The 14,882-nt window shown below is 41.4% G+C and overlaps 1 protein-coding gene across 1 annotated transcript in view; it reads right to left on the reverse strand.

Annotated features, from left to right (window-relative positions):
• Positions 1-14,882, reverse strand: part of myo15ab (myosin XVAb) — a 57,264-nt gene that overhangs the window by 28,395 nt on the left and 13,987 nt on the right. Inside the window, exons 13-37 of the mRNA XM_025908292.1 lie at positions 14,777-14,851; positions 14,534-14,624; positions 14,408-14,413; positions 14,209-14,312; positions 13,676-13,739; positions 12,908-13,021; positions 10,724-10,885; positions 10,495-10,608; positions 10,326-10,384; positions 9,860-9,983; positions 9,740-9,748; positions 9,653-9,661; positions 7,898-8,029; positions 7,054-7,179; positions 5,883-5,960; positions 5,621-5,772; positions 3,957-4,002; positions 3,706-3,830; positions 3,125-3,242; positions 2,847-3,022; positions 1,370-1,454; positions 1,222-1,254; positions 977-1,058; positions 648-778; positions 147-242 (exon numbers count right to left, since the gene is read on the reverse strand). Coding sequence (XP_025764077.1) covers positions 147-242; positions 648-778; positions 977-1,058; positions 1,222-1,254; positions 1,370-1,454; positions 2,847-3,022; positions 3,125-3,242; positions 3,706-3,830; positions 3,957-4,002; positions 5,621-5,772; positions 5,883-5,960; positions 7,054-7,179; positions 7,898-8,029; positions 9,653-9,661; positions 9,740-9,748; positions 9,860-9,983; positions 10,326-10,384; positions 10,495-10,608; positions 10,724-10,885; positions 12,908-13,021; positions 13,676-13,739; positions 14,209-14,312; positions 14,408-14,413; positions 14,534-14,624; positions 14,777-14,851 — 2,311 coding nt within the window. The remainder of the gene's footprint in view (positions 1-146; positions 243-647; positions 779-976; positions 1,059-1,221; positions 1,255-1,369; positions 1,455-2,846; positions 3,023-3,124; positions 3,243-3,705; positions 3,831-3,956; positions 4,003-5,620; positions 5,773-5,882; positions 5,961-7,053; positions 7,180-7,897; positions 8,030-9,652; positions 9,662-9,739; positions 9,749-9,859; positions 9,984-10,325; positions 10,385-10,494; positions 10,609-10,723; positions 10,886-12,907; positions 13,022-13,675; positions 13,740-14,208; positions 14,313-14,407; positions 14,414-14,533; positions 14,625-14,776; positions 14,852-14,882) is intronic.

Below are 14,882 nucleotides of genomic sequence, written 5' to 3' on the forward strand. Positions count from 1 at the left end.
ACTAAACTGTAGCTGAGAGATTTTTAAAGTGCCAAAACTGGAGGACACATTCATCCTGACATTAGACTTGACCTTTCAGCACCCCAAGGTTTTCATTTACACTGTAGATACCAGAGTTACCCAGCAACAAATGAATGTAACTATACCAGAATGAAAACGTTGAGGGCTCCGTGTTTTAGCTCCTCATCCATTCGAATCAGGGAATTCTCCAGCGGGGCTGTCACCATCCCAAACAGCGGCTCCTATAAACACACACACACACACAGCCTGAGAAATGATATATGCACCGTTTACAGTCCTCATATAAATGAGTCCTGTGATGCTTCCCATTTATTTAAACCATTCACAAAAATTTACATGCATTTCCTGAGTGTTTGTACGTTTCCTGTTGTAAGGGACATAAAGCTGTTTAGACAGTGATATCGTGCAGACCTGCTTCCCCTGTGGTGACAAAAAGCAAGTCGTCTTGATGTAAATAATTACATTTTATGACAACCACTTGATTTAATGTTACAGTAAAAGGTTTATGGTTCAGCAAGTAGCAGTTATGTTTAGGGTTACAGAAAGTGTAGAGGCGATAAATGTAAGTCGGTGTAATGTCCTCTAACATGATCTGAGCATAACTGTGTGTGTATCTTCATTTTTACCCTAAACATAGCCCGGATGTAGTGTGTTATGAGGTAGTTGTTGATGTCCAGGGGCAGGGTCAGCTGGGGGTCAACCTGAACCTTTGGAGCCTGAACGACGGCCAAGCAGTCAGAATGCAGCTCCTCACCACCTGCACGACACACGCATACAAACAAAGCCAGCAGGCCGTGTGTGAGCACAGAAATACGACAGCAAATATTCTCGAGGCCACCTGCAAACAAGATGGAACACATCTTCTGATGGAGGTTTTTTTATAGCACAGACTGTCTTCATATCAGCAAGTGTTATATATGAGTGTGTGTGTGTGTGTGTGTGTGTGTGTGTGTACCTGAAGCAGCCTGTAGCAGGGCGGCCAGCTCAGCGGGGATGGGCAATGTTGTCACATTCACCACTTCTCGATTGATGCGATCCTGCACACGTTGCAAACACACACACACACACACACACACACACACACACACACACACACACACGTAGTCAAACATTTACACACGTACACGAAATCTTCTTCTCTTACTCAAAATGCGGCCCTCCTCCCTTTGACGTATTCTCCCTACGTCCTCCCTGTCTCACCTCCTCCGCCTTCCTTGCAGGCTCCACCACTGTCTGACAGAAACACAACAGTATCATACTTGACACGCTGGTTCATTTTTGATTTGTTCGCTTGTTTTTAGAAATATGTAAATATCTCCGGCAGTTTATTCAAACCGTGTGTGCCTACCCTCATGTAACGCTGGCGATTGACGATGAGCAGCACGACGGAGCGTAACCTGATTAGGTACTTCCTCCTCAGAGCAAAGTTTTTCCTGTTCAGGAAAAGGATTAACCATGAAGGATACGCAAAGATGCAAACAGAGAGCAGAGAAAACACTGATTTAATGTTCAATACATAGAGTCATGGTAAAATCACTGAAATATCAGATTTTAAAACTTGGAAGTTTTATGTTTTAGGATGTTATAAAAATAATCACGTCATCAGCAGGTCTTAAAATGACAAAAATACGATCTCAGATGAGCAAACAAATGTGACATATTACACTGTCATGCATTTATTTGACAAAAATGGCAAAATACAGCAGCAGTGTGTGCAAAACTAAGAGCATCCTTACTACTTCCATAGGAATTGAGAGGGTAAGTAGCAGCTGGGTGCTGTTAATCAAATTGATCATCAGCGAGTGTGAGCATCTGTTGTATAGAAGCAGAAGCTTTTGCACTTTTCTGCTCTGGAGCATCCAGGTGTGAGAGATTGATAAAGTCACACAGAAAATGATTACTGTATGTAAATGTCTAAATGTGGTTTTAGACACTATTAAGTCATGGCGTGCACTCAGTCTCTCACGCACTGCTTCTGCATTTTGCTTTAATTTTTGTTAAAAAAAAGTAAAATAATGACAAAGTTTAATATGTAATGCCCTTTTGTTAATGTCAGGTTGTATTTACCTAATTTTAAAACCTTCTAAGTAGTTGATATCATTTTTATTATGTCCTTTCTTTTTATCATGACTGTATGTAAATAAAAAAATGAATAAAATTGCCATGTTTTCCTTCAAAAGTCTGACATCTTACTCTAATAAGATTTAATGCTGCAACTGGTGTAACAAGATTTAATGTATCATTTCCCCAAATTCATCAGAGGGAGACCGCTGCTGAAATATAATTAATGTCTTGAAATGTCTGACCTTGAGTTTTAGTGCTTTTTTATTGATTTTTTTACACACTAGAACAAAATGTAAATTGGTTGAACATCTATGGGCTTTGCTGGGCCTGCAGCGAATCAGACATCTATCACCTTTGATGGATAAGTACAGCCTGAATCCTCTGGCCTTGTCTCCTCACATCAAGGACAAAGAAGCAGGTTGTCTGAGATAAGGTTTGACCTGTTTGACTCTGTGAAACCAAACCCTAAAGCCTAAATTGCCAAGTGCAGGACTGAAACTCCAGACTAAACAGGGTAAGATGCTGGCTGCTGAAGAAAGCCGAGGCTCAGTCGACTTCCAGGAAAAGACTGATGATACTGATAGTGTTCAGCTTTAAGAATTTTAGAATAGAGAAATAAGATCGTGACTGTTTGGAGTTTTTCTCTGTTTTCTTTATTAATTGAGGAGGAAAAATATATATATATGTATATAAGGACATTTGAAATCTGAAGTGATGATGCTTTGAAGCATTAGATGAAGGCAACACGATGGCCACGTTACCTGGCCAGGTAGCCTCTGCTACGAGCTTCAAACACAGTCAGAAAGCGCTTGAATTTGATGAAGTTCTTTCGGATGAAGCACGTGCGCGTGTATCTCTGCAGCGTCATGGCAGCGAGGTTCAGCACACGGTCACGCTTGCCCTCCAGCAGCTGATACAACTCCTCTTTCAGAAAAATCTAAAAAACACACAAATAAAAACTCATCTGTTTTTAAATCTAAAGCACGACATAGCTGACCTCATCATTTGTACTTGTGTGCACATTTCTGAGAACGCTCACTTTACTGACACCCAGCTGATACGAGTCGGTCTTGACCGGGCCGAGTTTTTGGAGCATGGCAACGCAGTTTTCTCCGTCTGCAGGTGGAGTATCCTTCAGGCAGAGCAGGGCTTTATACCTGCGTCGACATGTGACAGTTCAATCTGAATTCTGTGAAAACATCTAAATCTTGTGTATCTTTGTTTATTACTTGGGGTGAATCTGAGAGCTTATTAGGATTCTGGGCATTCACAGCTTCGGTAACTTCTATCTGTGAATCTTATTGTAAACGCTGTACTGTGCTGACATTGTTTTTTTTTCTCAGACTACTTTGGCAGTGAGCGGTGAACGGCGCTGTGAGATCAATTGATTTCAGCTGCTCTCCTACTGCAGGAGGTGACAAAAGCCAGATGGCTACTTCAGCGTGAAGAAATCGGTGTGTGAAACGTATTCTACCCAGAAAAAAAAGGCCAATCATCTGAGCATTTTTTGAAAAGTGAAAGCAGTGAGTGGAGAGGGCAGCAGAAACAATTTATTTGAGGAAAGGAAGCTGAGAATGATGATTCAAACACAATCAGCTTGGAGATAAGTAGGTGACCAACCTCGATAGGAAGCTGTGAAAGTGCAGTCTGATTGGATAACCCTCCTTCCTGATGTGGATGGTCTCCATGATGCCGGAGTAATGCAGCTGAGTTTTGACCAGCTCCATGTCAAACATTCCTGGCTCCTATAACAGTACACAAATGTACATGCACACACACATATATATGCTTTTTTTAAAAACAGAAATTAATAAAAATCTAAACAAGAAAGCACTGCAAGCCTGCACACGTCATCCAACTTGCAAATATACCTTAAGATGGTTTGGCTTGATGCATCGCACAAAATAAGGGTTACACCTGTCACAGATAGATGAGAATAAATGGATGGATAAGTGAATAAACAAATGCCTGAGCTGATGAAACCTGATAAACTGTGCACGGAAGTCTACTTTCCAGCTGAAAATGAGAATGCATGGCATGTAGTTTTATAGCTGGAGCTACATTATTAACAATTTCAGACTGACAGACCTCCCGAGGCCTCAGTTTTCATCTATTTGAGACATGATTGAGGCTAATAAGGCTGTCAGAGATAATCACTTTAGTCTAATGGTACACCACGGCAAAACAAATTGTTCAATCCGCCTTTAGGAACAAGGCCATGGTAGAGTGTGCGTTGTTTGATGAGAGCTGTGAAAGAAACCACTCCTTCTTTTGCTCATTGCCCACATCAGACACTCTCATCACAGACAATTTCATACATTTATGAAGCATCGTTATCTTTTTTCACCGGTGATAGTCAGGACCACTTTAGTCAAAAGGAGATTAATATTTCCCACGACTGCGATTCATATTTGATGGTGTGGTGCTGCTCACCTCCCCGTCCTTCCATGTGCACACATGCAAAGCTAGAGGCAGCAGGGAGAGGACCAACGAGACTGTACAGAACTGACAGCAGACATGATACTGATTAAGTCAGACACACCATGAAAGGAGGAGATGGGGGGGGGCTTGGTACAAAGGGGCTTGCAGATGATTCTTAACTGCAAGCAGAGTCATGGCTCAGTCACACTACAGTAAAAACAGGATGGCAACCTCATGGCAACTAGGAAAAACTGGACCTCCGAGCGACCACTTTTGATTGCAAGGTGACTGCACCGATTGCCTGGTGGTAGGCAACCTGTCTCCAAACAACTGCGGTCTGACTTGACTCTCTGCAACCACTCGCATACAGACTGGTAAAAGTTGGCAAGCAACTTTCTCATTTATATTCTGAGTCAAGGGAAACAGGTATGCGGGTGTCTTTTTGCAACGGGGGACTCATCTCTCAGTTTGATTGTAATCTGGTTACATGTCTATATAAAAGCAAGTTTGCCGGTCACATGGTCAGTTTCCAAGTAATTTCTGAATATTTGTTTCAAATCTATGAGGTTGTGTCTGGAGTCTGAATGAAAGTAGTTAATGTGAATTTGATGCCAACAGATTTGTGATTTAATCCAATTAGTCACAGTTAAACACCAGATTATCACAAACAGATTTCACATAATTGCCAGATTGACCCTATTCAGCTGCAGACTGACTCAGTTGTATTGTTATTTTATCAGCGTGTTGATCCACCAAAACCGCTTTAAAGACAGTAACTGACCTGATTCTCATCTTCAAAGCAAGCATTCAATTTTACTGCACATGGTTGCATTGCGGTCCACTGTTTTTCCTTCTGTGACTTTAGGATAAAGCTACTTAAATGGCCCACCCATTATGCGATTTGTCAGCTGGATGCATAGAAGATTGTCCGCTGAACATTCAGCTGATTCATCGCAGTTGTAGCTGAGCTTGACTTAGTGGCCCACCTGAAGTGATGACAGGCTCAGTGTATTGTGGGAACTCGAGTGAGTGTCAAAGAGGGAGAGATTTCAAAGAAAGCTGCGATGCAGTCTTCTTGTTTTAAAGAGATAAATGAGCAGAGGATGACTAAAACCTTTCCATCTTTTCCAGCAGCTCTTGCAGGCTGCTTTGAAACTTTGCGCTGACCGTGTTGGCCTGATAACGGCGAGCTGCGCTGCTGCGCCGCACGTTAGACCGCTGCTGAGACAAAGACTCCGAGTGCTTCAAGAAGAGGCTTGAAACCATCTGCGCACACAGAAAGTCACAGATAATATCCACATTACAATATCATGCTTCACCATACTTTAGTATCTGAATCAATAGTTGTGATTTTTCTGAGCATTTCCACTTCTTACTGTGTTCTTGCTCTGGATGAAGAGGTCCAAAACATCCTGGCGCACCATGTCAAAGTTCTTATCCAAGAATTTGTAGACCTGCATCACAAATCATTCAAAACTATTGCAAATTGATTCAAACCAGAAATGTGTGGCCACATGAATGAACGACAGGGAGATTTTTATGGAATGGAAATATCTCTGCAGTCTGGTTTTGACAGATTACATTAGAATATGTTTAAAACATACCACACAGCATTCAAGCGACTACCTGTTTCACAATCATACTGGCCAAAGAAAGACATTTTGATGAAAAACCTAATAACCCTCAATACTATATCACATTTATTCATTATTATAACACAGTTTTTCAGTACTCCTGTGTACTATTTCACAATGATTTATTCACAATAGAAGCCACGCATGTGAACCTGAACAAGAATGGATGGAAAAAAACAGATGGATGGACAGACTGTTAATTCTGGAGCTGTTAAGCAATTAGTCAACTAAAAGAAAAATCACTCACTCCGACTAAGTTTTCAATTAAAAATGTCATTTCAACAGCACCTGTGGCTGTCAGATGTGTGGATTTTGGTGTGTATTCATTTTAAATTCTTTAAAATCCTTACATCCAAGAACAATGTGGACTTTGGATCTGATGGGCACCTGTTTAACTCAGTGTTTGAGCAGGTGCACATACGCTATACGGCTGAAATGCAACAGCCCCAGTTTGAGTCTGACCTGCGGCCCTTGTATGTCTGAATTTACCACAAGTGGACTCCAGTCAAGCTGTACAGACATCTGACAGATGATCATTGGCAAAGGGTGTGAATTCTTATTTATGTGCATGTTATATTTTAGCTTTTTATTCTAATAAATTTGCAAAGATTTCAAGCAAACTTGTTTTTACTGTTTGTAGAATTCTTAAGTGGAAAATGAATTTAATCAGTGATTTGAAATAATGCTGTAATATGACAAAATGTGGGACAAGTAAAGAGCTGCAAATACTTTCCAGATACACTTTATGTGAGAATGCAAAAAAAGAGGGGAAAAAAGGAAATGATCAGAGGAAGAACATTGAAAAAAAAGGCTATAAAAAAGATTGAAATGTTGAGAAATTAAAAGTTGAAAATGTTAAAAAGCAAAACACAGAGAAGCAGGAAAGAAAGAAAACATGGAAGGCAGGAAGTACCTGGTAGGTGACCTTCCCTGCATAGTGTTTCAGGGTAAACTCTGGCTGTGGCATCTTTGGCCTGGCATAGAGCGGATTGTTTCCATGGTGATAGTGGCACTTCTGAAGGAAGGTGTGGTCTGTTGCCTAGCAATGATTGGAGATGGTTAATGGTTGTTGAGCCATGGAAACTAAACCTCTACAGCACAAACACATGTTTCCTGTGCGTGTCTGCGTGTGTGTGTTTGGCAGATCGCCTCAGTGGGTTTTTCATGTAACGGCGTGTTCATATTTTACTCCGAGCATCAGAGACTTATAATACATTTATCTCACTATGAGCTCAGACAGCTTCTTACACTGGGAGCCCCGGGAATAATGATAGCAGCAGGTAGGCAATTAAGTGAGCATGTGGGATAGTTTTGTATTGATTGAAGCTGGCTACAATACAGTCTCCTGGTTAATGAGAAATCCAATAGTGAGAGTTTTTTTTTCTTTTTTAACTCAATTTCTTTTGAAAACTGAGATATGAAATATGAAGTTAGAGCTGTTGTTGGCTTGTGGTTTTTTTTAACAGCACGCTTAAAGAGTGCAACTCTTCCAAAGTTTCCTGTAATCTAATATAAGCTTATTATAAGTGCGCTAGCTCTCCACATACTGAGTCTGTCTCAATCACTTGTTCTTCGTGCACTTGGGGCTTCTCTCTCCGTGGAGTTATAAATCATTAACCACCTTTGTCTTAATTAAACACTGCTTGTGTTTACCATTATTGTATTCACTTTCATATTGTATGTGTTTTTGATTCAATTTAGGCGAGTTCCAATAACTCTGGAGAAAACGGTTATTAGTTTAACAGGAACGGGCTTACCTGAGGGAAACCACACTGGTCGTCCAGTATGCGCAGTATCCCATGGGGCTTAGCAGCAATAAGGTCGAGGCATGCCTGGTTGTGGCCAAAGGGCTGCTGCTGCCATTTGATCTGCTCCCGCATGTACTCCTCCTACGCAGCACAATTCAGCACAAAACAAGCGCAAGATTCGTCAGGCTGGTGTGTGTAAAACTCGACTAACTCGCTGCTAATTATTTCTTGCTTTCTGCTATGATTTGTGAAAGATTTGATAGCCTGAGTTTAAATGCGCCTCTGGAAATCCCTCCTTTGACAGGTGACATGGGGCTACAACTGTGAAACAGGAATATAGGTTTCACAGTTGTGCTTCTGTATCATTAACACAAAACTCTTTAAGCTTCTCTGGTGTCATTTTAACTTTCTTTGTCGCTACATTAAATTATCTTGTTGGCTTCAGTGGCGAACTATGCGTTTCTTTGTGTTGTTGTTGTTTTTTTGCTTTGTGGCTGCCTGTAAACTATTGTGATGCTTCTATCTGTAGTTATAGACACCCTCGCATACATAGAGTCACTGAAAACTTTACTGGGAACACCTTGCTAGTTTGTGCTCCTGTTTGCCTTCAGAACTGCCTTAATTCTTTATGGTATAGATTGAACAAGCTGTTGGAAAACATTCTTCAGAGATTTTGGTCCTTAGTGACATGATAGCGTCACGCAGATGCTGCAGATTTGTTGGCTGCAAATCAATGATGTGAACCTTCTGCTTCATGACATCCCAAATGTGCTGTACTGGATTGAGATCTGGTGACTGTGGAGGCCATTCGGTACAGTGAAAACCATTGTTGTGTTCAAGAAACCAGTCTGAGAGGGTTTGAGCTTTGTGACATGGTGTATTATTCTGCTGGAAGCAACCATCAGACGATGGGTACATTGTTGTCATAAACTGATGGACATGGTAAGCAGCAATACTCAGGTAGGCTGTGGTGTTTAAACAATGCTCATTTGGCACTAAGGAGGCCCAATGTGTGCCGAGAAAATATCCCCACACCATTACACCAACAGCAGCCTGAAGCATTGATACAAGGCAGGATGGATCCATTCTTTCATGATTTTTATTCCACCATCTGAATGTTGCAGCATAAATTGAAACTCAGTGGACCAGGCAACATTTTTCTAATCTTTTGTCCAGTTTTGGTGAGCCCGTGTGAATTGTAGCCTCAGTTTCAGTTTTTAGCTGACAGTAGCGGCATCCAGTGCGGTCTTCTGCTGCTGTAGCCCATCTGCTTCAGGTACTCAAGGCATTGTGCATTCATTCTTCTGGATACATTGGTTGTTGCCTTCCTATCAGCTTGAAGAAGTCTGGCCATTCTGCTCTGAACTCTGACATCAAAACGACATTTTCACAGAGAAACTGCCGGTCATTTGATATTTTCTCTTTTTCAGACTGTTCTTTGTAAATCCTTGAGATGGTTGTTTGGGAAAATCCCATCAGATCAGCAGTTTCTAAACCATTCAAACCCATCTCATACCAACAACTATGCCATGTTCAGAATCACTTAAATCACCTTTCGTCTCCATTCTGACGCTCAATTTGAACTTCAGCAGGTGGTCTTGACCACATCTACATGTGTAAATGCATAGAGTTGCTGACATGTGATTGGGCAATTAGATACTTGCATTAATGAAAAGTTGAACAGGTGTACCTAACAAACTGGTCAGTGATGTCACTGATGTGAGCTAAATGGGAAATGAACACATTAACTTGTATTTCTCTGACCTGCTCCTCCTGGAAAATGACCCTGTTAAAGTAGAACTGCAAAGTTTCATTGGTGTAGTTGATGCACAGCTGCTCAAAACTGTTCACCTGTAGCTCCTGGAGGACACACAGAAGAGACAACCGGGGGTTATGTGAGTCACTGAGCACACGGGTCAGCTCAGACACAAACACAGATGTGACGTTACTGCGAGTGCTCTTCAGTGCGACCTCAAATCCATAAATGTCCAGCACGGAGATGGAGAGGGCTTCGTTGCGAGGGTAGACGCGTCCGTTGATGCGCTCCGTCAGCCAACTAAACAGCAGCGAATACAGGATCTTGGCAACAGCATCTCTATGAAAAACGCACAATAAGGTTTCTATGGAAACAGAAAACCCGGTTCCTATGGAAACAGAGGACATCTGAAACCCCCCCCCCCACCCCCCGACTTCAAGCCCTGACGTCCTTTGTCCTCACATGCCTCTACCAAAGATTGGAAGAGAATATCAAAGACTCTTCGCTCCCTCTCAGCAGTCTCCTGGTATGATTTTAAAGAAGGGGGTGAAAAAAACATGAGGACATTAAAAAGCCCGAACAAGTCTGTCAGAAAGGCTTTTATTTCATTTTTTTTCCCCAAGCAGAGCAAGGTGCATCATGTTTAATTTAACAGATTGAGACTTTTAGTCACTCACTCACCTGGCATCCACAGCACTCTCCACTGTCAGCGGAGTATAGATCTTCTCCCGCACCGTATCCTGGGGGATCAAACACATCTCTGATATCTAACATCTATATTTTGTTACAGAAATAATCATATCTGTGGTGTGTGCACGGGGCTGTTTCTGCAAAAGTGTGCGCCACTTACTGTCAGCTTGAAGGTGACAGATTTCTGTAGGCCCTCAGGTGAGACCAGCAGCAGCTCAGCCACCACCCTTATCTCCTGCGTGCTCGCCACTGATGCGACCTCCTGACCCTCAGCCTGCAGGACACAGTCGCAGACGCATAGATATGGAGTCACTATCATTATTACTGCCAACGTCATCCTCACCATTAGGTCGTGAAACTAAATACATGTTTGTGTTTGAAAGACAGACCAGGTGTGGCTGGAAGTAGATGTTCCCCAGATGAAGGACAGAGGAAAGAAGTCTGTAGATGCCATTTTGCTCCTCTGGGGTGAAACACAGGATGTCCATGGCACTCAGCAAACGCCTGAAGTCCTCCCCGTCATCCTTTCCCTCTATGGTACAGTTCCCTCCCTGCAAGCATGGACATACAAGTGCACTGTTAGGGAAAACACATTTTACCCTTTTTAGGCCTAATTTAAGAGCAACTTATCAGCAGCTTTGAGTCTCTTGGTGCAGTGATGGGGAGGATCCACTTCAGGGTGTATCAGAGCACCATGACCTCACTGGCGATTGCAGTTACGAGTGCAAAAGGGCTCACTTGTCAGCACACTCTCAGTCAGGAAGAGCAATGACACGCTATCTCTCAGCCCAGTGTTAAGTTACTCTTCAAAAAATGTTGTTGTAATTACCACAAACACACCGATAACTGGGTGGGAAATAGTCCAAGATGAACGCTACCTCATAAAGAAATACAAGAGCGCAAATCAGCTTGGCAATAAAGCCCACACGTGCAAAAACAAACAGAAAATGTCATAATTATGAACAGATGATCTATATGTAATTTTCTTTGTGTGGAAAAAAAAACCTTGTTGTTTGCAGGACAGCTGACAAAAAAGAACCAAGACTACAGCTGTGCCTGCAGCTTTGCTAGGCTGCAGTTACACCTGTGTTTCAATATAAATGCTGAAAAGTGGACATTCAACAAGTATAATGTTATTGCTATTCACCAGGATAAGCTGGTGTTTTATGGTTTTAGCATCAACACATTTCAAAGGTCAGAAACAGTTGACTGGAGTGGCAGTAAGCGGATATGGTTGCTCTGTTGTAATGCTGGGGGAGGTATTTAAATATAAAGTTGCTCTGTGTGATCACTTTATCCTGTGTTAAATCATTTTGGCCGCATTTTATAGGCGATAGTGTGATAATACCCTTTAATTAGCATGTAATTACCATTGTGATAACCAAGTAACGACTTGGCATAAGCCATAGTTTTTAGATGAGTAATACTAGGGAGCAATAACTAAGGGTAATAATGTGGAAACAAATGAAACAACACCTATGAGGCAAAGCAGTTAGATCTCTTTCAGGATGACCATCCATTGTTTAGGACTGGTTTAACAATGGGTGATTTTGGATCACGCTACACGCCACCACAGTGGATTTTAAATAAAACAGTCAACATGTAATCCAAGTGCAGACTTTCAGTTTTAATTAAATTGGTTTCACAAAAAAATTCCATTAACTGTTTAGGAATTCAAGCCATTTTTTATAAATATATATATTATAGATAACGTGACACAGATGCTCTTCCAGGGCTTTACTGTAGCTGCCTTCAGTTGCTGTTTGTTTGTGGGTCTCTCTCCATCCAGTTTAGGCTTCAGTAACTGAAAAGCATGCTCTATTGGGCTGAGATCAGGTGACTGTCTTGGTCATTGTAGAATATCCCATTTCTTTGCCTCAAGAAACTCTTGGGCTGCTTTTGCAGTATGCTTTGGGTCATTGTCTATTTGCACTGTGAAGCTTTCTCCGATCAGTTTTGCAGCATCAGGCTGAATCCGATTGTTACACAGTGAAAAGTTGTACAACTACATGTTTATGCTGTACTGTTAATCACCTTGTATAATAAGTGTAAGGACAACTAACCACAAATCTACAGTCACACGTGAGAATCCAGTTAAGCCAGTCAGGCCTCCTTCACCCCATAATGTTTGTCAGTGTGTTGCTGTCCAATGTTTGACCTGTACTGTACACGATGATGTGTGTGTACATTTTATTGCTAGAAAGCTGTTTTCAGTTTCTTCTGCTGAAAATATAAAATGTATTTAATAACATCTTGAAATTTGACTTCATAGTGTTTATTTGCCAGATGATTTGTAAAATCACAAGCTGTTTAGGAAACGGTCGTGAACACTTAAAGTCCTTCACTGGGAAAAATAAATTGGAGGGTTTTTTTCTTTTTTTACACACAGAATTATTACTGAAATGAATGAATTCTAATGTGCCTCGAGTGAACCATTGAATTTTAGTGTCAAGACTTAACAGCTTAAGGCTTACTGAAGTAGCGGTTATGCTAATGGTAACTCTACAGGAGGTTAATGTCCTTGTGATTTTCTTTGATATCTGATGGATGTCTGCGTGTTTGAATTTGAGCACCTGATTGAGATAGTAGTAAGTCTCAGCTTCCTGGAGGTACAGCGAGTGCTTCTCATGAGGAGGAAGGCCTGCCAACATCTCATAGAAGATGTGATAGTTCCTCTCTGATTTGGCCTGTGAATAAACACACACACACAAAAAGTCACCCTGACACATGCGCACACACTAGGACTGCTTAGCAGTGTAAATGACTGAAACGGACACACATGAAACGCATATTTGAGGGATACTCAAAGGATGCGTGACCAGATGAGAGTGACCATGAAGAAAGTCTTGGGCTACAGCTCTACATCTGTCTCTTTCTGTCTGTAAGACACAGTTGTCTGTCATTCAAAGCCATTCAGATATACGTCACTGTTATTAGAGCCACAGTATGTAAACATTTCATTCTCCCTTATACCAGGCTTAGAGGTATATGTGGACTGTGGATGGCAAAAATACAATACATCACAGAGCAATGTTTAAATCTTGCTTGAAATTAACAGTGAACCTAATTACACAGGTAAGACACTGTTACGACTTTGTGCTTGCCTGTTCTTCAATGCAAATGCCGTTCGGTGACGTGTAAGTGGCCTAGTACCTAGAAAGGTTGCTGTTGCAGGTTTTACAGGAAAAGTGAACAGGGTACCTACTAGGATATGTAGCGCTAGGTTCAGATGCCGACAGATTAATGGAAAGGAGTGCATGTCTGAATGGGGCTCATGACTCAGTGGTAAAAAGACTCCACCTGAGCTGCTGTGTGAATGCGTGTGTTTGAGAGTTTTTCACCTGAAAGACAATGCGTGACTTCTCCAGCAGGTACTGAGACGTTATGGCACCGCTGATTACACCCCTGGTAAAATTACACAGTCAGGTACACACACACACACACATGCAAACACAGAGTAAGGCTGAGTTAAGTAACAAGTCATGCATGTGTAATGTGCTCTCTGTCACAGTTCTAACAGAAAATCAACTCCTCATCTAACTGTGCCAGTGGGACATATTAGCATATTCCCCAGTACACCCGGTGTCACCAATTCTGTGTGTGTGTGTGTGTGTGTGTTATGATACAGGGATAACATTACAGATCTATAAAGACATTTCAAGTGACCAAAATGGGTGAGATAACGTATAACACAGAGTAGAGTCACAAAGATACTTGCAAAACAGGCCATTTGATAAATGTTTTAGATTACAGTCTATCTAACAATAAAACAAAGATATTAAAAATAAAAAAACACCTTTGTGGCGTAACACCAACACCAAAAGGAAGCAGCTGAAAGAAGAAGAATGTATTGGCAAAAGTTGTTACTACTCACTCGTCCATGTAGATCTGCGTGTATTTGCCAAAGCGTGAAGAGTTGTCGTTGCGCACTGTTTTGGCATTCCCAAAAGACTCCAACAGGGGCATGGCCTCTAGGATCTGCCCAGTCAGCACAGAGGGAAAAATTACTATGATCACTTTCAGTATGATGGTAAAGAGAGCAAAATATGGGGGAAGCGATGAGAATACTTTACCTCTATCTGAAGGCAGAAGATAGATTTAAAGACCACGATGTGAGAGAAAAAAAGTTAGTTTAAACTGTCTAAATATGAGCTTCATTCTGTCCACTCATACGAAAAAATTGGATACTGGACATATACCTGCTGTGTGACATTGCGTTTGTGGTGTATGGCTGTCAGGTAACGCAGGATCAATTTAGTGGCCTCAGTCTTTCCTGACCCACTTTCTCCACTGGAATAACAAAAAACAGCAATATGAATGATTTATAGCGCTCGTTTTATGATGCCTGCCAGCTCTAAAAATTCAACACGTGGAAATATATGGGAAATATCCAAACAGCATTACACTGTTTTAAAGATCTGACTTTAATCAGCATTTCATACCTGATCACTATACACTGGTCTTTTTTGGCATCCATCATGGTGGTATATGAGAGATTAGCAATGGCAAAGAGATGACTGCAACACAACAAAAGATGTCGAATTAGAA

The sequence above is a fragment of the Oreochromis niloticus genome, linkage group LG6 (genome assembly GCF_001858045.2).
Source record: "Oreochromis niloticus isolate F11D_XX linkage group LG6, O_niloticus_UMD_NMBU, whole genome shotgun sequence".
Classification (NCBI taxonomy): Eukaryota; Metazoa; Chordata; class Actinopteri; order Cichliformes; family Cichlidae; genus Oreochromis; species Oreochromis niloticus.